The sequence below is a fragment of the Fonsecaea pedrosoi genome (assembly GCF_000835455.1).
Source record: "Fonsecaea pedrosoi CBS 271.37 unplaced genomic scaffold supercont1.1, whole genome shotgun sequence".
NCBI classification, from domain to species: Eukaryota; Fungi; Ascomycota; class Eurotiomycetes; order Chaetothyriales; family Herpotrichiellaceae; genus Fonsecaea; species Fonsecaea pedrosoi.
The window spans coordinates 3,155,836-3,182,530 of NW_013550615.1; the positions used below are offsets into that span (position 1 = coordinate 3,155,836).

At 51.9% G+C, this 26,695-nt stretch overlaps 7 protein-coding genes across 7 annotated transcripts; 5 read left to right on the forward strand and 2 right to left on the reverse strand.

Annotated features, from left to right (window-relative positions):
• Window positions 1–398: 398 nt before the first annotated feature.
• On the forward strand, window positions 399–2,594 carry Z517_01142 (uncharacterized protein; the record flags this gene model as incomplete). The annotated part of the gene is made up of 1 exon (XM_013434104.1): window positions 399–2,594. The coding sequence occupies one exon, from the start codon at window positions 399–401 to the stop codon at window positions 2,592–2,594; it is 2,196 nt and encodes a 731-aa protein (XP_013289558.1).
• Window positions 2,595–6,186: 3,592 nt separating this feature from the next.
• On the forward strand, window positions 6,187–9,378 carry Z517_01143 (uncharacterized protein; the record flags this gene model as incomplete). The annotated part of the gene is made up of 1 exon (XM_013434105.1): window positions 6,187–9,378. The coding sequence occupies one exon, from the start codon at window positions 6,187–6,189 to the stop codon at window positions 9,376–9,378; it is 3,192 nt and encodes a 1,063-aa protein (XP_013289559.1).
• A 3,431-nt stretch (window positions 9,379–12,809) lies between these two features.
• On the forward strand, window positions 12,810–14,902 carry Z517_01144 (uncharacterized protein; the record flags this gene model as incomplete). Its single annotated transcript, XM_013434106.1, has 5 exons — window positions 12,810–13,066; window positions 13,124–13,322; window positions 13,377–13,575; window positions 13,649–13,984; window positions 14,010–14,902. 5 exons carry the CDS (start codon window positions 12,810–12,812, stop codon window positions 14,900–14,902), a joined length of 1,884 nt encoding a protein of 627 aa, XP_013289560.1.
• A 1,968-nt stretch (window positions 14,903–16,870) lies between these two features.
• On the reverse strand, window positions 16,871–18,095 carry Z517_01145 (uncharacterized protein; the record flags this gene model as incomplete). Its single annotated transcript, XM_013434107.1, has 3 exons — window positions 16,871–17,625; window positions 17,680–17,897; window positions 17,953–18,095. The coding sequence occupies 3 exons, from the start codon at window positions 18,093–18,095 to the stop codon at window positions 16,871–16,873; spliced, it is 1,116 nt and encodes a 371-aa protein (XP_013289561.1).
• Window positions 18,096–21,829: 3,734 nt separating this feature from the next.
• Window positions 21,830–23,224, reverse strand: Z517_01146 (uncharacterized protein; the record flags this gene model as incomplete). The annotated part of the gene is made up of 1 exon (XM_013434108.1): window positions 21,830–23,224. The coding sequence occupies one exon, from the start codon at window positions 23,222–23,224 to the stop codon at window positions 21,830–21,832; it is 1,395 nt and encodes a 464-aa protein (XP_013289562.1).
• Window positions 23,225–23,969: 745 nt separating this feature from the next.
• On the forward strand, window positions 23,970–25,289 carry Z517_01147 (uncharacterized protein; the record flags this gene model as incomplete). The annotated part of the gene is made up of 1 exon (XM_013434109.1): window positions 23,970–25,289. One exon carries the CDS (start codon window positions 23,970–23,972, stop codon window positions 25,287–25,289), a length of 1,320 nt encoding a protein of 439 aa, XP_013289563.1.
• A 473-nt stretch (window positions 25,290–25,762) lies between these two features.
• Z517_01148 (uncharacterized protein) lies at window positions 25,763–26,599 on the forward strand (the record flags this gene model as incomplete). The annotated part of the gene is made up of 1 exon (XM_013434110.1): window positions 25,763–26,599. One exon carries the CDS (start codon window positions 25,763–25,765, stop codon window positions 26,597–26,599), a length of 837 nt encoding a protein of 278 aa, XP_013289564.1.
• Between the last annotated feature and the right edge of the window lie 96 nt (window positions 26,600–26,695).

Below are 26,695 nucleotides of genomic sequence, written 5' to 3' on the forward strand. Positions count from 1 at the left end.
TCAAATGTTGGAGGCTAGCTTCTGGCAAGGTCTGGCCACTCGCTCTCTAATACTTTCTCCTCTTCCCAAAGGTATCCATCCCATCCCATCCCGTCCATCCATCAGAGTTCAGTAAATAATCAATCCGCCTTTTGTTGTTTCTGATCGTGCTAAACCAGTTATTTCTCTTTCAGTCTCTCTTCCCATTGGTATTCCCCACCCAAAAATCCTGTCTGCCTTGTCTCCGTCCCACCTCCATCATACCTATGAAACCATCAGCACTGGTCATTTGAAAAGGGGAAAATATATGTGCTCCAACTGCCACCTCGGGGCGATTGTAACAGCCACAGACGCACAACCTCGCAAGTCGTCGACGCTGAACCGATTTTCCCGGTCGACCGCGGGTGCCAGCAATCATCATGAAGTTTGGTGACAGTTTCTACCAGAGGTCGGTTCCCGAATGGGCTCCTTACAACTTTAACTACAATGGCATGAAGCAGCTCATCAAACAACGAACGTCCGCCGATCTGACCGGCCCTGTTGAAATTCCTGTGCAAGGCAGAAGTCGGTGGGAGGAAACAGAGAAGGTCCTGCTTGATTATTTGCAGGACCAGTACGATAATGTCGCTCTGTTCCTGCGGATGAAACGGGGCGAAATTGACCGAAGACTGAGTTCGCTCAAAAAGCAGGTCGCCGCCCTCCGGACAATCGGCGATGAAAAGGCTTCAGACGTCAATGCTGTCGCCGGTATCCGGAGCCGCAAGTATCGAAGACTCACGCAGGAATGCGAAGAGCTCGGCGATCTCATCCAAAAGGTCGCCCGCTACGCTTCTGCACAGAAGATCGCTTTCCGCAAAATCCTTAAAAAGTATGCGAAATGGACAGGTTCCACCACATTGCAGACTCGCATGGATGTTGAGGTCTTCTCCTCCAACCAACTACAGACAGACTATTCAGATTATCTTCAAGAACTGGCTGAACTGACATCTATCCTGACCGAGAAACTGGCCACTCCGACATATCCACGGCATCACCAAGAAGAACTTTCCGGTCAACAACAACATAGAACCACGCCGTCGAGCCTACGGTCACCTATTGTTAAAATCAATAGTGCTCTGAACCAGGGTCCGCCGGCCTTTGATGCTGCACTCATGACCGTCCCCTATGGCGAGGCGGCTGGTAGTGCTTTCTACTGGGTTCACCCAGACAACCTCGATGAAGCGCGGGCTCTCGTCCAGCGATACATGAAGAAGGATGACTCTGTCTCAAAGACTCCCTCACGGAAGGGCTCCGAAGGATCACTAATATCACGGAGGAGTACATCTTTCAATACCGCCAATAGCGATATAACTCACATGGTCTTCTTTGATAATGCGCAGAGGTTTGTTCAGGATCAGAGTTCGGTCAGACCCTCGAAGATAGCCCTTAGCGCGTACTGGACCCGTGACAAGGACGCCGCAGTTACGCTTGCCGGACTCTCCCCTACCTCGTCTGGTGAAAGAACCCTTCTCATCGACCGCGAAGACCTCGGTGTTGCCCTAGACCGGGACGCGCCTCTTACAAATGGTTCCAAAGAAGCCACCACGGTTCGGCAATATCTTGTTGAGCACAGAGATGTCAAACCCTTGGCTGAAGTTCAAACACACCGCACGCGTTACTCTGGAATGACCAACACTGCCGATGTCGCGAACTGGGCGACTCTCGATACTTCGATCTCTTTTGGTTCGGTGGACATGGATCTCCTCGGTGAATTACAACCGTTGCCCCAAACCAGCAGGACCTTCCCATATGCCACCCTGCATATCCGGTGGGAGTTTGCACGGACCCCTGCCCTCGTTCGCGCGTTGGATGACTCGCATTTGGCATATCGAGTCCATGGTTTTACTCTTGAAGACATGGCCATTCGTACAGCACTAAACGACCTTCCCCCATCACCATGGCAATCACTCGTGGAGCAAGACATCACCAAGCTACCCCTCCCCAGTGTTGGTGAGGCAACCCACTTCTTCCGACTCAAGACGACAAATCGACTTAGGGTCAGTGCTACCGATATTAGTGGATTGTCTTCGGGCCCCTCCTCGAGTGAAGGCCATGCAGACAGTGTCTTCTCCACAACCACCCGTGGACAATCATCCATCACATCCAATGAGGCCCGACCCATCGAGGAAGGAACTTGTCCCGTGGAATCGAAATCTCCCTCGAGCAAAAGAGCACGGAAGCGAGCACGGATTGTGGTGCCTCGGCCAAGTCCACCTCGAGCCAGATATTGGAACGAGTTTGATGATGGCGACTCCGATGTCAATCCGCAGGATTCATACGTAATCTACGTTGATCCAAATGAGCCTACTTTTCCTGTGCTGTCCAAGGCGTGGGGAGCCTTGAGGTCCTGGTGGCCGCTAAAGTCTCTCACTGGAGGCAAAAGGCCTCCAGGCGAGACGACGCCACTACTGTTTGATGAAGAGACAGCTTCGGTCGAATCATCCGACTCGGACTCGCTGATGACAGTGCACGAGTCACACCTACGCCGTAATTTGATTTGGGGTCTGATCAGCGGCCTAACAGCCGCCTTTATCATTGGCTTTGCACTGGTTCTGTTTATATGTCTGCAATTATGAAGGGCGTTCAGGATAAGACCGGAAAGGTCATGCACCACGGGTTCTGTTCGGCAGGAGCGGGCGACAGGTTGCGTATCTCATGGTGTTAAAGAGGCTTCAGGTCTAGCCTCCTCCTTCGTGCTGTCACGGCCGTACCTTTTGCTTTGGGAATGCAATGCATCTAATGTACACTACAGCACTGTATTCTAAGTAATTTGCGAGTTCCTTGGTTGATGCTCCCAGCGAGGTAGAAATCGCCGATGGGGCAGGATTGACTTTCGGTTAGACGGGACATGGCAAGAAGAGAGGGAGGGAGGGCACGCGAGCAATGTGGCAGTTTTCCAGATAGGAGCCCTTCACTGTTGTTTGCGGCATTAGGGCCCCGAAGCTGATGGGCTAGACGGGGCCTTCAGGAGAGAGGGGGCACCACCGGGCTACTAGGCTGCTAAGGCTGCTAGGGCCACCAGGATTAACGTCGCGCTACCAAGCACCTACTTTCAACTACATGGCCCGGAAGAAAATGCCAGAGCTGCAAGTCCAACACTGTGCAAGTGAGGTACGAAGCATGGCACTTGCTCGGCCTTACTCCGTTCACTATCTTGCCCCAGGTCCATGCGACATGCCGTAAGCTAAAGAAGAGGAGTCGTCGAGTAAGGAGCATTCTGACGAGTCGTGGGTGGTATTGCTTTTGCCTTTTCCTAATCATCATTCCCTCGGGAACAAGGCATTGTTTGGATGAGCGATGAGAAGAAACCCCTCACGAGCAAGGACAAGGACAAGGGATATGGCCTGGCCCTTCTTTTTTTGCAATATGCAGTTTTAAAAACCCCTGACTTCGTCTGTCACTGACTGACTGCTCCAAACTGTGACAATCTCTCCAAACATCCATACCGTACACCGTGCTTGACCGGAACATCGTTGGTATACACCGTATACTCCTTGTCATGTGCTCATGTCTCATGGCCGGCATGGCTACGTGAGGCAAAGTCTCGCAAGATAGGTATTCTCACTTGCTGAATTCGCTCCCCCAAGGAAGAAGGAAACTAATATACCCCACTGACGCACCACCAACCCCTCCAGTGCCTCCCTCACTCCACCCATACCAAATTCGGTTTGAAGCATGTTGCGTCATTAAAAACTTCTTTCTGCAAGTCGCAAGTAGTTTTGCATATGCCAGACAAAAACGCACATGTCATTCTATGTAGATCATTGGCCTCTCAATGGCGTCGTCTCAACGTTCCTTTTTTTTATCTCTACGAAAAACCTCTTATCTATGAGGATTCGTAACTCGGGTACAGAGAGACCTTTTGAACCCTCTTCTCATTTCCCAACGCTGGACCTTATCAGTGCTTATCGGGAATTACGCAGGACCAACTCCCTAGTGGTTACTATTGAGAAATCAAGGTTCGCGGGAGATGCTGACTTCAGCCTTGATCGATACCTATCGTCAAACTCGGAGGCGGCCGTTGTAGCCTCTCGATGAAGCTAAACAAAACTCAACGTCTGTGACTGTTAATTCAAGATTGCCAGCCGGCCTTTTTACAGTACTTCGATGTTACTCTGTCAAAACGAGGAATGGATGTGGTCGAGAAGCGACTGGCAGACCACCCGACCGGATCAAAGGACACATCTGCACGTGGCTCCCTCGCGACATGAGACTCAATTCCTCGCTGGTGGTAGACATGGGTGCTGATTTCGTTTGTGTCTTCCCGCATTGCCAAAGAAGAGCGATGAGCCCTGGACGACCCGTTCTGTGGACGCATGGCATCCCTGTAACCATGACTACGACGACAATTGACTTGCCTTGCTTCATGAATTTTGCTCAGAGAATTCAGCCGCACTTGACCGGTTTTACGCGGACTTTTGGACTTTTCACAAGTGAGACTTCGCTCCGCATGGGAAAAAGTACTGGCACAGCAAATTTATCGGTACGGATGTGGAATCCCTTCCAGTACGTGGAATTGTGTTCTGCCAGAAGTATCAGTAGATCCCGTCATATCGACTGCGAGACGAGAGTGCTTCCCAGCAAACTGCCCCCAAGCGCTGGGACGCTGAATCCTATGCAGAATTTCAGCGGTCGGTCAAAGCGATCAAGGGGACCGCGAAGGATACACTGACTGGTAAGTCGATTTATATGGCGGCTGGTGGCCGTAGTCTCTAGACCAGGACCGTTCTACTGGCTTCATCATTCCACGTTTCCCACTACCCGGCCCTCGACGTGTTTGTGGTTCTTCTCGACACAGCCTTGTGGAAATACTCCAACCCTCTAGTACAAGAACCTCGCGACGTCATCTACCTCCAGTAGCTAGTGCAACGCGAGCACGAGGGCGAGCTTGATCTGTCACAGTTTCATAAACCGGACATTATTCGTGATCTGCGTCAAGGCGCCGATGGATGTCGCTGCAGATGTTCGCCGAAGAGAGGAGCAGCTTGTGGAACTCATCCCAAGAAGAGGCAGGTTGTTTGACTGGAAGGTCTCTTGCATCAACCGGGGTGCGGAGCTTTGAAAGAAGTCTAACTCAGTATGACTTTTCCATGTCGAGTCGGGGTAATTAAGTCCTGCTTGGAGAAGATCAGGACGTCACAACCTACATCAGACCATAGACTACAAGAACATACCTGGGCAGAGAGGTTGGGTCTTGTCCTACCAATCCTCCTATAGGGGCGAGGTGGAGCAAGGTTGGCCGTTGTTGATTTTGAGGATCATGATGAGGGAAAAAACAGTCGAATGATGTGCATACATCTCCCCTACAGCGCTCATTGAACTTACTCGTGCACAGGTGGTTGGAGCTCTAGGAGGGGAACTCCCCAGGCACAGTGGGAGATTTAAGCATCCAATGGCCTGTGCCAACCACGGTGGGGAAATAGTGCCACCTGCATTGTTCATCCACTCCCAATTTTCTACTGAGTACCCTTCGCAGTGCCACCATCGCCTCAGGTGCTCCATCCTTCTACTCGTATTCGAGGGTTGCAAGGACTTTTTCTTTCCCTTCCTCCTCCTCACGGATCTTGAAATCCTCAGTGGGCTAGTGGATGGTCTAGCTACAGTTTCAGTCTCTTCAATCGCATCAAACTCTCCGATCACTTTCCAGACCTTCCGCCACTAGCTTCGAAGCCTCCCAGAACCGAGCCTTGATCCTCGTTCTTCAGCCCCGCCATGCCCTCTTGCCCCCCGTCTCCACTGACCTGTAAAAAGGAAATTTTTGGGAGGTAAGAAAATTTTTTTACTTCCAACAGCTGACATGGTTATGGATTAAAGTTGCAAGAGCCAGGTCGTTTACAGGGACAAGCCTACAAGGCCGCTCCCGAGTCAAAGTCCACAGGAATCCACACAGTTACCTCCATCCGGAACACGAGTAGCGAGCTTGCGACGACAAGAACTGCATCTTGCTTGTTTCGTCCCGCTCCATATTCCTCATTGCCTGCCTGTCTCGCGTCACACGAGGGAGAACTACAGGCTACCGACTAGTCCTCGCGAATTGGGATAGGTAGTGTCTATTCCTCAGGCCCAGTCCTGCTGTGCGTGTCATCCTTTGGAAAGAGCCGGGCACTAGTAGTGGAGTTTTTGCATGTGAAGTGCGGGACAACATGATATCCTTATGAGCAGCTAAAAATGTCGACAACCTCTTCGAGCAAACAACATGCCCGCCATAGTTCCAACTTCTCAAAGGGCCGACCAGCTCCGATGCCCAGCTCTCCCTTGAAGGCATCTCACAGTGATCAGGGCATCGAAGAGAGCAGTCCTTTGGCCGTTTCCGACCGTCCCTGGATCGAACGCCCTCGAGCCAGCTCTACGTCCAGCCAAGCCGCAGAGAAAACTCCCGCGAGGTCTTTCTACGTCCGTTCATTTCATGGCCAGCTAGACCCAGCTCAGTATTCTTCGTCCGCTGGCCTACGAGATCAGACTGCAGAGCTTGCTGCCTTTGCTCTCTCCGAGACCGCCTCTCACCTTGGAACCTCCCCGCCGTCTTCCTCAGCCGCTTCTGACGATGGTTACCCCGAAGTTATCGAAGAAGTTTCCGAGCCGGTGACTCCAGCAGGGTCGGACCACGACCACCCCGGTGATCCTGCTGTGTCCGAGTTAACGGCAATGATACAAAATTCTATCAGTCAAGAGGAGGAGCACCAGCAACACACGAATGGCACCGACAAGACAATGTCGCATCGTCCCGTATCGTTGAGCAGGCCTGAGCCTAGTCAACCAGATGAGCATACAGCCCTCATTGGAGACCGGCGGACAGATCCTACAAAATATGGCCTCTATCCGGATATCGAGCGGCAGTATGGCGCGGACAAGGGTGGGATCATCCACAAATGCAGAGCCTCTGCGAGAAGAGTTCGGTCGTGTGTTTATACACTCTCTCATCCAAAAACGTGGAGTGCCCGTGCCATATACCGGGAAGCCATTGTCCATCCGGTCAGTCTCCTACCGGCGGTGTTCCTGGGTTTACTCTTGAACATTCTCGATGCTCTCTCCTACGGCATGATTTTGTTTCCCTTGGGGAACGAAATATTCGACGGCCTCGGCTCGGATGGAATTGCCATGTTCTATGTCAGCACCATTGTGGCCCAGGTCGTGTATTCCTCTGGCGGCTCAATCTTTAGAGGTGGCATCGGGTCCGAAATGATCGAGGTGGTCCCCTTTTTTCACAAGATGGCCTTTACCATACTCCAGAAGGTGGGGGACCAGAATCCGAAAGCCGTCCTTGCCACCACTATACTGTCCTTTGCTATCAGCTCCGTCTTGACTGGAGTGGTGTTCTTCCTCATGGGAGCTTGCAAGCTAGGATCGTTGATCGGATTCTTCCCGCGCCATATTCTCATTGGCTGCATTGGGGGTGTCGGCTGGTTTCTTGTTGCTACTGGCATCGAGGTCTCTGCTCGGTTACCTGGAAATCTGGAGTACAATCTTAACACCCTCAAGCAGCTGTTCCGAAGCGATACAATCGCCCTGTGGACCATACCCTTGTTACTTGCCATCACTTTGCTCATTGTACAACGCTTTGTAAAATCAAATCTGTTGGTTGGCGGCTACTTCATCTCGGTTGCGGCAATTTTCTACTTTTTCAAGTCTGCTTTGGACATTTCAATGGACACCCTACATACGGGAGGCTGGGTCTTCGATCCACCGCCAGCCGGGAACCCCTGGTATCATTTCTATACTTTGTACGACTTCAACGCGGTCCATTGGGGAGCTCTTGCCGATACCATCCCAGCCATGTTTGCCCTGACATTCTTCGGCGTCTTACATGTACCAATCAACGTACCCGCTCTGGGGATATCTACCGGCGAGGATAATTTGAACGTCGACCGGGAGTTGGTTGCACATGGTGTGTCCAACTGCCTCAGTGGTCTCTTTGGAAGTGTGCAGAACTACCTTGTATATACCAACAGTCTGCTGTTCATGGATAGTGGTGGCAATGACCGTCTCGCAGGGCTCATGCTGGCTGGCTGCACTGTCGGTATTCTCTTGGCCGGCCCAGTTATCATCGGATACATTCCCATTATGGTGGTTGGTGCTTTGATTTTCCTCCTAGGCATAGAGCTACTGGAAGAAGCTCTGGTCGGAACATGGGGCAAAGTCCATAAGCTTGAGTATGCTACGATCCTGATCATTGTCGTCACGATGGGAGTGTGGGATTTTGTTGTTGGGATCCTGGTGGGTATCTTGCTTGCTGCCTTGAGTTTTGTTGTACAGACGTCGCGAAGGACAGCTATCAGAGCTACATACTCCGGACAAGTTGCCAGATCTCTCGTCCGACGACCCCCAGTTCAACTCAAGTTCTTGCGAGAGACAGGCAAACAGATCTTTCTACTCAGACTGGCAGGATATTTGTTCTTTGGGACGATTGTCGGTGTTGAGAACCGAATTCGGGCACTTCTGGAGGAAAATGCCTTTAGAGACCGTCCTCTGAGGTTCCTCATCTTGGACATGGCGCAGATCAACGGCATTGATTTCTCTGCCGCAGAGGCGTTCACCAGAATCAATCGCCTTCTGCAAAAGCGCGGAGTCGAGCTTATCGTCAGCAGCCTCGACGTTGATGGCGAGGTTGGACAAGCTCTCCGCAATGTTGGTCTGTTTGCGGCAGAGTCCCATGTTCAGATCTTCCCAGATCTAAATGTGGCACTGGAGCACTGCGAGAACAGACTATTGACCGCCCTATATCGTCAGCAAGAGCAGCGACGCCCAAGGCGGATAGGAGGGCATCTCGATATGCCTCGAACCCGGCCTCAAGAGCTTTCGTCATCGTACAAGGCAGAATTCATGGGCAGTTCCCCGAGACGCAATCATCTTCATCAAGTTGCTCAGAGTACTCTGGACGAGGAGACGTCAACTTCGGCCAAGTGGCAATCGTTCAAGCAACCTCTGCCTTTGATGCTACAGATTTTCGCGGACCTCTCCGAAAAGACAGAGGATTTTTGGTATCGCGCCATGAAATACTTTGAAAGGGTTGTTTACCCGAAAGGCTCGGTGTTATTCAAGGTTGGAGACCTCCCAGACGGCTTCTACTTGCTCGAAGAAGGCATTCTGCGCTGTGATTACGACTTGCCACAGGGTCGATACTCGGAACTGATTGTGTCTGGACGGCCATGTGGAGAGCTACCGTTTTTCTCCCAAACATCACGCACTGCCACGATGATCGCAGAGAAGGACTGCGTCACATGGAAACTTGATGCAAAACGATGGCATGATATGCAGACCCGGGATCCAGATGTGGCCCAAGAACTGCTCGTTATCAGTCTCAAATTGACCAAGGAAAGGATGGATGCTGTGACTTCGTACGTCTTGACGACAGCGGGTTGAAGGGAGAATTGTGGTTTGGTTTGCGAAGGCTTCACAGCACATATTTGGAGAGGACGATTTGTATCAAGGGAAGCGAGACAAACTCGGCCAGCGTCGAGAAGTCAGTCATTTTCTGTGCCTTTGTGTCGGTCGACAGTACAGTGTTGAAATTTGGCAGAGCACAGAAATCTGTAACCAGTATATACTTGGCCATTTCAGGTAGGGGAGTTTACGGATAGGTAGGTAGGTACAGGATGTCCAGGCCGTCAAAAGTTTTGAGCGAATTGTCAAAACAACAAAGTAACACAGGATTTGGAATCATTCCATCGAAGTGTCCAATAGCTTAGCTTTTGAGGACGTCAAACATATGAGTATGAGTATGAGTACTAGTTGCTCGATGCGCTTGTAGCCATGTCGTAGCCTGATCCGAATATCGAGCACGGGGTATGGAGTTCCTCGCACATACAAATATGTAGATACTGTTCAAGATACTGTTAAGGATGTTGGTATCTACGAGTAATTATCGGTACATACCTTCGTACCCAGGATCTATCTAATAGTATCTACCCGTGAGTACGAGGTACGAGTAGCAATATGGAGCAGGTAGAAATCTTTCCGTCCTCGCCTCGGAAGATTTGTCCTTGTACTTTAGCCGAGTAGGTACTTTGACCCTACAAGACAAGATCAGTTTGACATTAATTACTTCGAACCGAGTATCTGCTTGGAGCTTGTATGTATGTACCCACGGCGCACGTCCCCTTTCATCGCATCGCGTCCAACCAACCCTGGCGTATCACGGTGCCAGTGTCTGGCTGGCAAGGTAGGCGATACTCCGTCGCGCAATATTTAACCGATGGAGATCAGGGGCTCCATACTCCATAGATAAAGAGAGCATTTCGGAGCAAGTAACGAGTACCAACATGTCTCCGAGTCCACCACGGTCGCAGGTCGCGCGCGTTAGGGTCTCAGCTTGGACCAACTGTAGAGTACTCGTCCTTGTACTTTTCCGGAGTAGGGTCGACTAGAAACGAGTACCGAGTAGGTAGGCGTAATTGGGCGGAGCTTCTCTCAACGATACTTGTGTTGGTGGCTCGGATGCGTCTCGAATTTCGCGAGATCCAAAGGAGTATTCGGTCCTCGTGAGACAGAAGGGTTGGGGTTACTTTTCGGTTACTCGATTCGAATGTCCGGTAACTGTGAGCCCTGGATAGATGCATACTTTTTTTTTGGACTCAACCGAATTGAGAGGATAGGAGAACTGAGACAGCGTCCTACCGAAAAGGAACCCGGCCCTACAAACACTCAGTAAGTTGGTACCGAGGCTGCAAACCATGCATGTGCTGGGACACTCTTGAAAGGGAGTATATCCAGCTTGTTTCAGGTTTGGGCCCTGGGTGCCCCCTGAGGGGTAATGGGGCTGGACTACTGCATGGAGATCACGTCGCGCCGTTCCTTCTCGCTGGTGGAGATGGGTTTCGAAATTGCAAGACCTGCTCGACTGGTGAGCCCCGCCAGATTGATTGATTGGTGATCTGGATCAGAGCTTTTTTCAAAGTCTCCAAGATATCGAGATCGACACCAACGCCATGACCGCCTATGATTGAGCAATACTACTTTTCGCAATAGTGCCGGGAAATGATAACGTGTACGTGACATCCGCTCCGAGAGGAGAGATGATGCTATTGTACGAAGAAATCGGATCGACGGAACAAAGAAGGTCGCAGAATAAGAGAGGGTAAGTCGAGGGATCGAGGTCTTGCCTGCACTGCGTGATGCCGCTGCGCACGGCGAACTGAAGAACCTTTGCGCTAGTATATGCCTCGGATTCCTGGAAGGGACAGAGGCAGAGCATGGGCACATTTGGCTAATGTTGGCCGTGGCCAATCCTCGTTGTCAGGTTCCTGCTGATGGAAGAACATGGAACAGTTCTTACATTCACAGAGGTGCCCATTGCGATTATCAAACAAGGTGATCGGATCGGCCACCGAGCTGCACAGGTTGACAGGTATCCAAGGATTCGTCCAGAGCATGTGACGGATGCACGAGGCACGTCATTTATGCAGGTGTCCGGTTGATGGTCGCATGACCAACAACCTTTTTTTTTTTTGTGCCAGTGAGATGACCATGTCTTGTCCTCAAAAGTCCAAGGCCATCGGAGATCCTCATATGAGTCACACAGACGGGTGCCATGCTCTTTGCTCCTTGAGTATGCTATCGAGGGAGGGTTGAGCGCATCACAGGCGGTGAGGGGAATCAGAAGTCGTCTCGTTATTCGACCAGTTCTTCCTAGTTCTATAGCGAGCATATTCGTACATGGACTTTGTAGATCTTCTCGTGGAAAGGGAGAATTTGATCCAAGGGTGGGTGCGCCCCGTGGCGGAAAGTATTATGGCATCTGTCAAGACGTGTCTTGTCGCCTGATTGGCTTCGCAACGCCCTTCACACACACACACACACACACAAAGTTTGGAAAAGACTGCGTGACTTGGTATTTGAGAGCCTGAAGTCGCTGCAGGAGGTCCCCTTGGCGTCAGAAAAGAAGGCGTGGACTTGGTTTGCAAAAGCCAGGTCAATGGTCCTTCCGATTGCTGACGGCAGTGGTGAATCTCTCCTCAACCGGTACACTGCGTGCTTTGGTTGTTGAGGGACCCCGCGCATTCTCGCACATCGAGGCCCGGTAACTAATGAAAAACCGTCGTCAATCGATTGATCGCACAACGTTGGATGTGATTTTGTTTCCTGGGAGACATGTGGGCGGCAGCAGAAATGGCGGAGGCAACCCGCAGGTTAGTACCAGTAGTCAGTCTGTGCTGCAGCTAGCATGGGAGTGGCTAGGGAAGAACTAGGGGAGGCTACAGGTTTCTCCACCAAATTATTCACAGCAACCAGGGCCTGGTCAGCTAGTGTTGGTTAAAGGCGAACACAGGTGGAGTCAGCAGTGGTAGCGCGTTGCCTAGGGCCGCCTTCAAATCTCCTTGCCTGGTAAGCGCCCTGCGCAGCCTTCGTGACTGGAGTCGCCCAAGAGAGCCCGTTGCCAGCCCCAAACAAATCGAACTAGAGCGATAGAGACAAGACAAAAACTAGACGCATCCCATCTCACACCACTCCTTTTGCCAGCCTGTTGTCAATCTCGCTCCCTTCATCTTTCCTGGAAACCAATCCCTTCCTGCTTCTCATACAAAACCCATCCTCTTCAAATCTCCTCCCACCAATTCTTCTTCAATCCCTTACCTGAAACGTGACTGCCGGCCCAAAGCCTCGTGGTCCTGGATTGCCATTGTCAATTTCTCCCTTTGATCAGATACCCAATACCCACTTATTCTTCAGGGAACTAATTCTCGCTCTGAAGTATTCTTCTTGACCTTCTCTCCCTCATTCAAGTTGTTACTTTCTTGAACAACCTACTTGACATCACACAATCGAAACACACTTCCCTCTACCAAACCAGCAACATGTCTGTCGAAGCTCCCAAACCCGTCGAGGAGACACCAGTTGTCGAGCCGTCCAAGGTTGTTCCGGAACAGCCAGAGACCACTGTCGAACCTACAGAGGCGGCTGCTGCTCCTGCCGACCCCACCGAGGCTACACCTGCAGTCGCTGAAGAGCCCGCTACTGTTGCAACGGAGGAGGTCAAAAAGGATGAACCCGCTGCTGAGATTGTCCCTGCATCGGAGGGTGTGCTAGGATACAAGGAGCCTACCTTCTTCAAGTATGCCTATACCCAGAGATCCAATTCCAGATAACATAGCTGACTGGTGGGGTGTAGGAAATTCATATTCAGCAAACACTACTTCTGGTTCCAAGAAGAACCTTCAACCGCCGAGTCCTTGACCAACTTCCTGCGATCCGAGAAGGTGGACACAAAGCACTCTGATGCAGCATGGGCACGTGAGACAGGAAAGGGATTGCTCTTCTACTCCAAGCGGGTCGAGGATAAGGCAACCCCTGCTGGCATCATCAACCTGGTAGGTGTCAGAGTCCCCTAAAGCGTGGTAACATCAATTGACAAATCCTTGTAGTTCGACGCCTCGAATATCACGAAGGAAGGACTCCAATTCTCTTTCAAGGCAGGGGCTCATGTCCATCGCTTTGAAGCGTCCTCAGCAAAGGAACGGGATAGCTGGATCGCCGCCCTGGAAAAGGCAACAGCAGAGGCCAAGAGCCTGAAAGAGGAACTCACAGCAAGTGAGAGCTACAAGAAGAACGTCGAAGAATATTGTAAGTGGATAAACGTCTCTTTTGGGATGCCCCGGTTGTCCCCACGCGCGATCCTAAGCTAATGCAGCTCTAGCCAAACCCGCAATTGCTCCCATTCCAGCTGCTGTCAAGGCTTCCCGCTCTAAGTCGAAAGAACCCAAGAAGTCGGTTGACGCCTCGACCGCTGCGGCCGCCGCTGCGGCTGATGCAACCACTGGTGACGCAGAGGAGACTACAAAACCTGCCGCTGAGCGTTCTCAGTCGCGGAAGCGTGGTAGCATCTTCGGCGGTCTTCTCAACAAGAAAGAAGAACACGTTGAAAAGAAAGAGGAGAAACCAGAAGTTCCCGCAAAGGACGACGCCAAAGAAACTCCCGAGGTGCCGGTTGAGGCCTCGACAGCAAGTGCTGGTAAGTCTTCTCACTCACCAGGTTGATGATTTCTGACCATTTCCAGTGCCAGCCCCAATTGTCGCTTCTGACAAGAAAGAGGAGAAGGAAGATGCCAGCCCAACCGAAAAGAACCGCAAGCGTGGATCTGTGTTTGGCAACCTCTTCAGAAACCGCGTAGGCAGCCCAACCACCGAGAAATCGGAGAAGGATGCTTTGACAACCAGCGATGTCCCACCAGTCTCTGAGACTGCTCCCAAGATTGAAGAGCCGATTGAGAACAAGCCCATCGACGCTGCAGCTGTCACTGCTCCAGTCGACACCGTAACCACTCCCCCAGTTGAAGAACCCGCAGCTGCCAGCGAGGCCTCTGCCGCCCCCAAGACGGAGAAGAAGGGCGGCTTGATCAGTTTCATCAAGAAGACTGAAGCTAAGCTCGAAGGCAAGAAGGAGACTAAGGAGGAAACCAAAGAAGAAAAGGCTGCCGAAGCCATTGCGAAGGACCCCGTTGCCGCTGCCAGCACCGAGCCAACGGAACCAGCCGCCTCCACCGAGGCTGCAGCCGAGACTTCTACTCCTGCTACAGAGGAGCGTCCAGCTCGCGACAACAAACGTCGCACTTCCCTTTTCTTCAACAAGAAGCAGCATGAGGCCACTGAAGGCGAAGACACCGTCGCCGAGCCAAAGCGGGAGAAGTCTCCTCTTCCTGGTGGTAAATTCATTGGCCAGCTTGTCCGTCGCGCTAGTAAAGCGATCAAGTCTGAGGGCCCCAAGGAAAAGACTCCTGCTGAACCAGCCGCACCCGCGGCCGCGAGCACCACTGAAGCACCCGCCTCTGAGACACCCGCCGTTGCCCCTGAAACTGTCGAAGCGAAGCCCGTCGAACCTGTCGCAGAACCCATCCAGTCGACGCCAGAAGCGGTGGTTACAACGGCCCCAGAGGTCAAGGCAACGGCTTGAAGGTCCGACGAGGTCAGAGACAAAACTCCACGCACATCTCTATCACATCCATCTCGACTGTCTCGAGCGTCTAGTCCAGTTGAATTCGAGAAGTGGTGGGACGAGAAGACTTACAGCACTCCTCCGGCGGTACCTCCTCGCAGCCCTTCTCGCCTCTCTGGCCTCGTGGTTTCGAGGTAGCGTGACACGGTTGGATCTCCATCAGTCCGTCCTGTTTTGCAGTATCGATCTTTTGAGATACCCGGGCCATGTTGGCCAATTGACGACAAACTCGGACATCACTCCTTTTGTTATGCATTTTCTCTCTTTCAGGATACCCCACGCACTACTAGATCGAAATTGTTTGTCGTTTTTTTGAGTTATTGTGGATTTTTATTTTCTTGGTTTCGTGCTTTCAGTACAGATACCCACTTAGGCAAGTCTTGTCCTTACGAGAAGAGATACCCCCGAAAACAATGTTGTTGGTGGAAAAGGCAAGGGATGACAGGCATACCGTCGCGAGAGAAAAGGGAGGCTTATTAGTTCGACCCTGCTCTTGGGAGGTGCCGGACACTGCGGGAAATCTTGCGGAGCACATCTTGTGGCCATGTCTCATGTTCACAGTTTTGAATGGAATCGACAGATTGGATTGAAACTGGCGGACAAGTGAACAGGAATCATGATTGCAAAGCAGGAACAAGACAGAACAGAACACCTAGCCAGTGAACCATGCAAAGCAGAACCAAGCGTTAGGATAGTAATAGCTAATACATGAAATTGCAAATGAACCGGCGCAGTGTGTTTGGTTGTCACTTGTCATTTGTAGACAACAAGAAGTAGGCTTGGGTGAAGTAGTTCGATTCGAATTCCAGGGTCCAGATCTTTACCCAGCAGCGATGGAATCGGAGAATCTACCAAGTACAACTTGTGTGGCACCGTTCCAGTTCAACTACGAGTCCACGAGGAAGGGAGAGAGTGAGGGAGGGAGGGAGGGAGGGAAGAAGAGAGTTAACGTACTACAGATTACGTCCAAACACCGTCCAACACGTCCAGCCAACCAAACACACAACTTCGTAGCTCGCTCGCTCATACAGAAGAGCAGTACAGAACTACAGAGAACAGAGAACAGGTATGTACGTAGCCTAGGAAGGAAGGGAGCCAGAGAGCCAGAGAGCCAGGGTAAAACACCTCAAGAGAACATATCAAAAGTTGGATAAAGTGACTGAGTTGCATTTTCATACCTCCACCTGTGAAGCAGGATTGGAGGGCATCTCCTTGGATCCTGTAAAAGGAGGCCCCGGCAGATTTGTACCATACAATATCAAAGAGTGAACGAACACATCCCCGTTCAACCCACGCTGCTCAGTGCGGGTTCCCTCCGTGATGGTTCATGTGTCGGAAGAAACAATAACAAAAAAACGCAGACAGGCCTCGAGTCAATCCTTTCCGCAAGGTCCTGCTGTAAAAGAAAAATTTCCTTCTGCAAGACCTGAACCGAAAAAGGAGACAGTCAGAAAGCCGCTTCGTCGCTATCGCCAATAAAACTCAATACAAAGTCAGAAGACCTGGGATGACAAGCCGCTCACACCACTCAAAGCTTGCTGTTGTGCCTTCTTCGAAAGATGTCCGACTGTCGCCAGTGGTAAGAAATCGTAGCGATGTCGGTGAAGATGAGGGTAAACGTCACCCACCGTCGGGAAGAGCAGTCAACCCGAGATCGCTGTGGCCCCAATACATCATAAACAAGATAAAGAAAAGGTGACGTGGCGGTGTGGGGAGGCAGCCCTCCTGGCTTCAGCCTGATAAAACCCCAACCCCAAGCGTCATGCTGCTGTGTCGGCAACTACCACTAGGGTGGTAGTCACAGCTTCAATTGTCGTCCGATTGCAATTGCAAGACACCAATTCTGTGTCAAAGAGAAGGCCACGCAGATACACCTGCGAGTCTTCAACCCACCACCAACCATCATACAATTCCTTCGGTACCCATTCACATGTCCTCCAAGTCAGGATCGGCTCCGAGGCGGTAAATAATGGCCCTGAGACGTTGGATCTCAGCTTCAGCAGCCTCAGCGTGTTCCTGCTTTCGCTGACGGGACTTCCGAGCAGCGGCAGTGTTCTTCTTCCTCTTAGCTGTTTCCTTGTCATCATCGCTCTCGATGTGGATCTCGGGCAAGCTCTTGCGGGCTTTGGACGCCTTGGAGACGCCATTAGTCTCAGAGCGCTTGCGCACATGGTATGGTTGAGAGGGTGGTCGCCCTGGTGAGGACTTCTGTCGTACCATACCAGTCTCTTGAACAGTGGAGACTGGTCGAGAGCTCACAACGCTCGAAGGTGGCTTAATAAAAGCCTCAGTCGCTAATGGTGTGCAGGCGAATTGATCCATGCTGTTCTGAGGGAAGAGTGGTACCATGCCGTCGAGTTCGGCAAAGTTCAAGGTGGCATCAAGTTCTCCATCTTCCAGTGGGGAGGTGTTGAGACCACTGCTGGCCATAGCAGGAGATTCCAAGAAGCTCGAGTCCGGAGTGCTCAAGTTAGGGAAAGCGGCGGATGGCGGAGCCGACATGATCATGGTGTCATCCTTGAACAGGTCAGTAGGGGAAATTGTGCCATCGTTGACCCCGGAGTTGACAGGAGTGAAGTGGTTGGACTGGAAGTTGGGCCCGAGGTCCAAGAAGTCATCGTGGGAGGCGCTAAAGTCACCTCCCGGGAGATACATCGAGTCAAAGGCGGTAGCCATATCGCCTGATGGTACAGTTAGTGACCTTGCCCGAAGAATCGGGCTGAGCTGGAAAGTACCTTGTGGGATGTTGGGGACCGAGTAGTTTCTGCGGGGAGCAGAGGTTGTGTCAAAGGCTGGGACAGGCGGCAGACGTTGCAAATGAGCAAGCTGGCGCAGGTATTTCTCTTGAGGGGATTGTTTTTGCAATGCTAGACTGGGAAAAGACCGGTGATTTGGAGACGAGTAGAGATGCCCGTGAGATGGAGACGAGATAGACTGAACTGGAGACACTCTGCTGTTGATGGAGAGATGCCGAGTCTGGGCTAGTCGTTGGCTATTAGGGGCTGTACTCGATATCGCCTGCGCACGCGAGGCTTGAGAGATCCTGAGAGGGGTCTCCGGAGCGGCGAAGAGCTGAAAGTCCTGATTGAAGTTGTGCTGCTGATGGTTCTGCGACGATGCAGTGGATGAACTTGGGGTTGAGGAACGCCATTGTTGCGGTTGATCCGTGGTGAAGGATGTGAAGTCCAACGCGGGAATGGTTGCGGTTGGAGGAAGAGAGTTCGTTACGCTGGAAGCGAAGACGAGGTCCTGCCGGTAGTTCACAGGTACTCCAGAAGGAGACTGTGACGGAGAGGTGAGTCGAGAGTGGATAGGTGCAGTGACTGGTATGGTGACTGGTCCTATCTTGCCTGAGCGAGATAAGAGGTGAAGCCGAAGACGATCAGAAGGCCGCCATTTCTTGTGAAGCGCAGTGGTACCGGTGATGTCGTTGTAGAAGTGAATGATGGAGGGGTTGAGAAGAGAGAAAAAGAGAAGGAAGTTCTAGGCATCCATCAAGGGGGCGAGGCAAGATTATAATTCAGAATTTCCGTGGGTGGACGAGTTGGGCGAGTGGATGGAGCGGGAGTTGCAGCCTGGGCTGCCCTGGGAGCCCTGGGCATCCCCTTGGGCCTTGGAGGGGGCGTCGTTCTTCGCCTGCATGGCCTGGTGCCCAATCCGTGGAGGCTTTGGTCAGCCTTGACGCCACTAAATGCGAACCCGGGCTAAGTCGGCCACGCTAGAGGGAAACTCAGCCAACAGGAGGCCTCGACAGCCCTCCTTTAGCCGTTCCCCACTGTTGTCGGCCTATCTGTGGCCCATTATCGAATGACTCATAATTCATCTGAAGAGCCTTTCCATGTGGACGGTGCCTTGATTGAGAAATTGACCATGGACAAGGACACATTTCCCCCTGTTTGACCATCTCATGGAAACATATTGACAGGAACGAGATACGAGTTCCTTAACTCCCATCACACACTCTAAAATTCAGGGCCGAAGTATCACAAAAATTGGATATGGTATAATTAACCAGCTTTCTCTGCGCACGAAAGGAATATCTTCCTCCGGGTAGCACAGGTACAAAATTGGCCCTGTGGAACTGGTCCGTCGCTGACCAGGACCGCCCGGAATTGCTCACTTTGGCTAGGCACAAGGCAGACAACCAGGATAACTGGTGTTTTTAGTTGCAACTCTATTATTTGTCCCCCCTACGAGCTTCTCCGTAGGTACAAACTACCGCTCCCAGGACTTGAGAGGAAGTCCCGGCGAACCAGGCACACATTTATCAACAACACAAATGACTGTTTTCTAATTTGAAACACGAATCCACGGTGCATAAATGGATGCAATGAATTTTTTCTAATTGCAGCCATACCTACACAAATGCGGTGCATTTGCGACTGACACCAAGGCGGCCTTGATTGGACTGAATGCCACCCAACTCGGCTGCCGGTCGGCGATCCTACAGCGATTTCCACTTGTGGTTCCTCCAACCGACTCAAGACCTTTGGGATGCCAACCAAAGTGCTCCGCGTTAGCCTATCCTTTCTCTCCTTTCTCTTAGGCACACCCCGGATGGAGAACGCGCCCTTTGGCATTAAATTGTCGCAAGATTGCGACTTTGATATTACGGGGTACTACTCTCTTCGGTGTGTCCCACGCACCGATTCCTACCGTTATACTTGTGCCCTTAAACAATAAATGAGGCTTGGTCATCTGAACTGTTGGCGCATTGGAACTCCAGACAATAACCCCCAATGTCTCTCTCCATTGGGGGCTTACGTGCCTTGCTTTGAAACGGCCGGCTTCTTAGGTTGCAGTGAATCTGCATGTGTGACTCACACGAACTGAGGCTCTGCGCAATCATGCATATTGTGGAGATGTGGCCGTTTGTCCCTCAATGACTCGTTTCATCTCGATCAAATTGCTGCGCAGGTTTGTTCTGGAGGGGCAGCACACCAGATTCCGTCTTGGCGGAATAGAGTACGCCTATTCGTACATGCTCATATGTGGGCTCAGACAGAGAGAGCTGATGATTACTGAGACATGCCGAGTATCTTTGTCCGGTGCATCAGAGACCCACGAGCAAAAAGGGGCTTTTGAAACGAGGCTGACTCCAGCACGGCCGGTGGTCAGTGGCTATGGCTGGAATGCATGGCAAATGTCTTGTAAAGATAGCCTTGTTCCCTAGCAGCGACCAATACGGGTTGCGTATATAGTATATCTTTTCGTCAGACGCAAATATATCTTCGCAGTGAGGGAGCTCATCACCGCTGGTGATGCTGAGTTGGCACAGATGTGTAATCAAACTTCGGATCCTCTACCTATTGAGCCCTTCTTCACAGGAGACAAAAGCGAGTGACCATACGTCCCTTGCAGTAAAGGTGCAGTGGATGCATTTGCCAAAAGTTCAAAAGTCCCATCCTTCATCTACCTACCCAAGTTACCTATGCCATCATCATCCACCCTACCATCCCTCAATGTCCCCAGTTCCCCAGCAGCAAAAAACTTGTCACAGAGCAGCTCAACCTACTGGGCTGTGACAAGGAAAACTCGCCCTGTTTCCAGGGTTGGTTTTTCTCCGACCGACCGGTTATACTACGGAGTTTATACTACGGTGTGGTTGATGTCGACTTTTTAATCGATTTCGGGATTCGAACTCGGTATTTTGATTCGGTCTCGTGAATTTCGCCCTTGTTGTGTGTATAAGGGGGTCTTTGCGTGGTGGAATTTAGACAGAGAAAACTGATATACTTGTGATTTTTCTGTGCTGGTACTGGTACTATCGTAGATGTGAAGATGTGAAGCCCTCCAGTGGGTGGGGGGTGTAGGGTCATGGTCTGGGGTCTGGTCTATGTGTACGAGGTAGGTACGTAGTCCTTCAACTTTTCCGCACCAAACCTTCTTCAACCGCGCTCGCCCAAGAGCCTGTTGTGCATTCCCTATTCCACAACCAAACCCATCGTGCCACAGTGCGCATCCACGCATCTCTTGTTAGCTCATCTGAACTCACTCACTCAGTCCTTCGCAACCCGCGAGCTTTTTAATCCCCTCCTATCATTGATCGCGATGATCCACGAGCCGAAGCATGTGCACCCACAATTCCCGTCCTTTTTTTACTTTTTTGTTTTTTCTTTGTTCCTCTGCTTTTTTTGAGTTCTGACCCATCCTGCCCATCCTACCTTACTTTACCGGTACGAGTACAAGTCCCGTCCCATCGGGCAGACAGGAACGAGCGTGCGAGGGCAAACACGAATCGAAATGTCAAGGGGTGGATGGGTGGGTGGGTGGCATCCAGATATTGATGGCGATGATGATGTGTGGCGACAATGCATCTGAACCTGAACCGGAACCTGAACATGGGCGATTGTGCGTAGCACACAATCTGACAAACATACTACGCATGCCTAGTATCTTTGCGGACCGGTCACCCGTGCAAGTGCATGTGGCTTTAGAGGTCTATCTGTCTAGGTACCCTCTCGAGAGGAGTGTGTGTGTGTCCTCTCGACCCTGGCTCTGATCCTCCCCTAGATGACCCGGACATCCCAAAAAATCTGGGCATTCATCACTCAGTCCTCGGAGATACAGACCTGCTCTTCTCCTTGAATTTGAACCTTAGATGAACCGTCTCGAACCGTGGCATCCCCAAGGGCTCGATGCTGTATTGGCAGTTCACGTATTCGGACCTGTGGAAATAATACAAAGTACAAATACAAAGCAGTGGAAAGAACCTCGCACGGCAACGATCATCGCCCTTGTCTAACTAAGCGCACCGTCCGATATCAATTCGTGATCACAAGATCTCTGCCAATTCTCAAAGGTCTGCTAGTGCCCTGTGCTTCTTATGTACAAGTATGTGGGTGCTCGTACTGTTGCGTCAAAGAACCCGCCTGTATAAATCACTCATGCCACCGAAGCTGCCGAGGTCGTGGTGGTTGTAAGTGCCTCTAGCCCTTTGAGCATTTCCCACGGATTCCGATCATCATCTACCCTCTCATCAGTGAACATCGTCAAAACTTGTCCGACTTCAGCCCGCAAGACTGCGTCCAAGAGCTCCTCGGATCGCTGCCACTCCAACCTCCTATTCTCATCTGCCCCCTTTTCGTCTCCCGTACCCCTCCTAACTGGGTTACCATTGGCATCTTCCGTCGTCGCTCGTAAATCTTCCAGTTCCTGCTGTAGATCGCGGCCTTCCTCTTCAGCCCAGTGTATTTGTCGGCGCAAAAGTCGGAACCATTGTGATGGAGGAAGACTGCGCTCGTACTCGTCCATATCATCCCAGATATCGGTGGGATAGTAGTCTGACGGAAGAGGTAGAGCCAGCGGAACACTGTCCACGTCAACCGCGTCGATGAGCTCTTCTGACCCATCATCGTCCGCCATAGCAACGTCGTCGAGATTGATGCCCATCATAGAGACAGTGTACCGTGTGGGTAAAGAGGGCAAATCTCCGACAAGAGTAGCTTTTTTGTCGCCATTCGTTTTGCCCCCCATCGTCAACTTCAGCCTTTTTATTGGTATACCGGATGACCCTCCATTCGAGATACCGCCAGTGTGCCCCCTGGGCACCGGATCACTAGGGCGCAAGGCTTCGGTCTCGTGTACCGTACGCATATGCTTTGCCAGAGCATCAGATCTAGTAAAACTTCGGTCACACTCAGGCAGAGCACACATGAATGGCTTCTCCTTGGTGTGGCTTCTCATATGAGCCTTCAAGGCGTAAGCACTCGTGTGCGGCTGGCCCTTGCGGGCACAACCCTCCCACTCGCAGTAGTACTTCTTCTGGCGGGGTACGATATGGACATCGTTAATGTGAGCAACCAGGTTATCCATGTTACCTTGCTCTTGATCGGTACAACCGTCCCATAGACACTTTGTTACTTGGACATAATCTGCCAATTCTGGGTTGTCAGGGTTGGCTTGAGCTGCGGCATACGCCGTCGACAAAGGATGGGTAGGGCCCAGATTGGCAAACGACGGCGAAGTAGGCACCGAGCCTGACGAGTCACTTGATATTGACCCTGTGGGTGAGCGAGGAGGGATGATGGTTGAAGCTGATTGAGGTGTGGCATGATCGTAGCTCGAAGCACCAGTCTTTCGACGTTTGGCAGGAGGCATGTCTAGGGCTGCAGCTGTGGCACTCATAGCCGATGCAGTCTCATCGTCTGAGGCAGAGATAGTAGAGTCCCGTGAATGGGAACGCGTTCTGCGGCGAAATTTGACCTCCTCATGAAATTCGTCGGAGTCGATATCTGACAAGGGCGACCCAGAGGCCGGTGTTTCTGGCTCCAGGTCCATGATTTTTGGGTGAGGTCAGAATGAGGCGGCTCTAACCGACAGGATCAAACAACATAAAGTAAAACCTGATGATGAATTGAAGCAAATATCGCTACAAAACCATGTTATTTACTGTGTCAAGGATTGCCTAGAATGAGATCCAGGAAGTTTGCGCGACGGTGCCAAACTCGGCAGACCTGCTTCTGCGAGGTACAAGCAGCCACAAGTCGCGACCCCTAATGCTGGCGTGGCTGGATTCTACATGCCATACCTCGTTTGTACCGAGTATGGCGCACCCAACTAACAGCCACGACGGCCTAAGCCTTGTCACATTTCCTGACCGCGGACATGATGGCCTTGGTTATACGAGTCCTCTCTACCAAATACTCGGTACACCCTGCTCAACCACCCTTCGGGAAGCATGGTGAAAATCTACCAAGAAAGACGCGGTTGGTGTGACCCTAAGGATAGTGGAACAGCAGCAGGATTCCCTCATGCTGTAAGCGAGCGAGTTGCGGGGATTTACATACTCGGAAACAGTACGAGTCGTTCAAGGTGCTCTAGGATCTGTCCATGTCAAGGTAGGGACGTCCTTTGTCTCCATCTCAAAAGCATCACCGCCGGCCTATTGTCTCGTATGAGCACCTCGACGTGACACTTGTCTGAATTGCCAATATATCAGAGAGCAACGCTTCCAGCAGCAGGATTCGTGAATCCCCGCAGCGCCCAAGCGACATCCCGCATCTCAGGTGAATTCTGGAGGAAAATGGCTACATTCAAGATAATCATCACCGGCACCGGAATCGCCGGTCTTGCCACAGCCCTTAGCATTTCACAGAAGACAAAACATGAAATTCTGATTCTGGAAAGCAGTCCGATCCTGACTGAAGCCGGTGCTGGAATCCAATGCTCTCCTGCTGCAACTCGCATCCTCAGTGGCTGGGGTCTGCGGGATCAATTCGAGGCAATTGCCGTACGTCCGGACTTGATGGAGATCAGACGATACGAAGACAACGACCTCCTCGGTCTCTCTTTCATCAACATCAAGGACTACTCTGTCCTGATGAGGGGGTTTCCTCACTGGTTTGTTCATCGAGTCGACTACCAGAAAATCCTTGCCAACGCTGTGACAAAAAGAGGCGTCAAGATCGAGTTCGGGCAAAAAGTCGTGGCTGTTGACGTCGAAGAGGTCAAGGTAACGTTGGAGGACGGGAGATCGCTGGACGCCGATCTGATTATCGGCGCCGATGGAATACACTCGAGAACTCGACGCTCAATTCCTGGCTTGCAGGATATTGTCCCCCGACGAGTGGACCACTACTGTTATCGTGCTATTGTGCCCCGTGAGAAAATGCTGAAGAATCCGCTGACTGCTGCACTTCTCGAGAACGACAGTTTACAGGTTTGGGCTGGTGAACTCAAGCATTTGATAGGGTACCCATTCGCCAATGGCAGGTTTTACAACCTGGTTCTGACGGTTCCAGACGATGGCGAAGCTCCCCTGGGCCGGTACAATGAGCCAGGTAACGTCTCGGAGATGCAGCAGGTGTTCAAAGACTTCAACGACACGGTTCAGGCCGTACTGAATGCCGTGGATGATTGCGCCAAATGGGTTCTAGCCGAACTCCCACCATTACCTTCCTGGTCGAGTCCAAACGGACGTGTTGTTCTTGTGGGAGATGCTTGCCATGCCATGGTGCCCCACGCCGCCTCTGGAGCAGTAGCATCGCTCGAGGACGCCGAAGTTCTTGGTCTTTGCGTGGCAACTTGCCGAGAAGCAGCAGATCTTCCCAGAGCCATCAAAGATTACCAGCACTTGCGCAAGCCTCGAGCTGAACGAATCCAGGAAATCTCGCGTCAGAATACCACAACTTTCAACCTACCTGATGGGCCAAAGCAACAAGACAGAGATCGTATCTGGGGCGCGCAGAAAGCGGTGGCAGAGAAGCAGTTACAAGAGGGCTTCGAGGTGGCGGTCCTGGAAGAAGATAAGAATCAAGTGTTTCCGCATCCGGCCGTGGTCCAGTGGCTTGTCGGACACAATGTCATAGAAGAGACGAAACGCTACCTTGCGAGTCGAGGGTAGTTTCTCGGGTTGTTGTAAGGGAGAGTCAGAACATGTTGGTGCAACCTCGCCGTATGGTTTGGATTGTGTGACTCCGGCAAAGTCTCCGTGTACTGCCTATTCGGGCAGGTGGCAGAACGTTGTCGCTACTCACAATACAAGGCGCCCTGTGATAACTTCTCTTCTATACCTTTCTCAACTTTTCCTTGTTCCGCATTCTGTACAGCGTATCTATATCCCATCGACATTGACCTTTTCTTTTTCTCCATGGGCAAGGAGTCATAGAAAGAATACTGTAAATCCATCAGCAACCTACTCGTCTAGAAAAAAAAATATTCAGAAAAGCGCAGTTACCAATTTACCCAAGAGCCATCCATACTCACTACATATCACGAACTTGGTTCAGACTGAAATACAGCCTTCCTGGTTATTGTCAACCCCTGTCGAGATTCACCCTCCAGTGCCTAGATACCCTACCTCGGTATCAAAGAAAGATGGCGACGTCTCTGCCTCGGACGGTCCTTGCCTACCAGCGCAATGCCAAACTCTACACGCTCTCCACCCTCGTTACATCCGTCACGCCTTTCCAGCAACTCGCCGAAGCCAGCCGGCAACTCTTCAAGACCGTCCCAGATGAGGATTCCCTCGTGGTGACGACGGCCGAGACGATCTTCCACCCACAAGGAGGCGGCCAGCCCTCGGACATCGGGTCCATCACATCGTCCGCCGACGACGGCGGCGCCAGGTTCGACGTCTCTGCCGTGCGTTCGGACGTCGTCAACGACGGGGTGGTCCTCCACCTGGGCCGGTTCGCCGACCCGGCCAAAACGTTCGCCGCTGGCGCGTCGGTCACGCAGGCCATCGACGTGGAGAAACGGCTCCTCTATTCCCGTCTGCACACGGCGGGCCACGTGCTGGGCGCGGCGGTGCGGAACCTGCTCGAGAAGGAGGTGGCCAACTTTGACGAGCTCAAGGCCTCGCACTTCCCGGACTCGGCGGCCTGCGAATTCCAGGGCCTCATCGAGGGTAAGTGGAAGGAGCCCATCCAGAAGCGCGTCGACGACTACGTCGCCCGAGCCATGCCCGTCGAGATCGAGTTCTGGGACCCCGACGACTTCCGGCGCGAAGGCCTCGAGAGGCTGATCCCAAACCCGGACGAGGGCGTCAAGCTCGCCCCCGGGGAAAAGTACAGGGTCGTCCGCATCGCCGGCGCCGATGTCTATCCCTGTGGTGGCACGCACGTCGACACGACCGATCTGTGTGGCAAGGTCGGCGTGAAGAAGATTAGTCGGAGCAAAGGCACCAGTCGCGTGAGTTATAATGTGAGTTGAAAGCGGGTTATTTTCTCTCTTTTGGGGGTTTTTAGTAGGTTAGAAAAAGGAGGGAGGGTTAGAGACTAGATATCTAGTGTCGCATTTGCTGGGGAA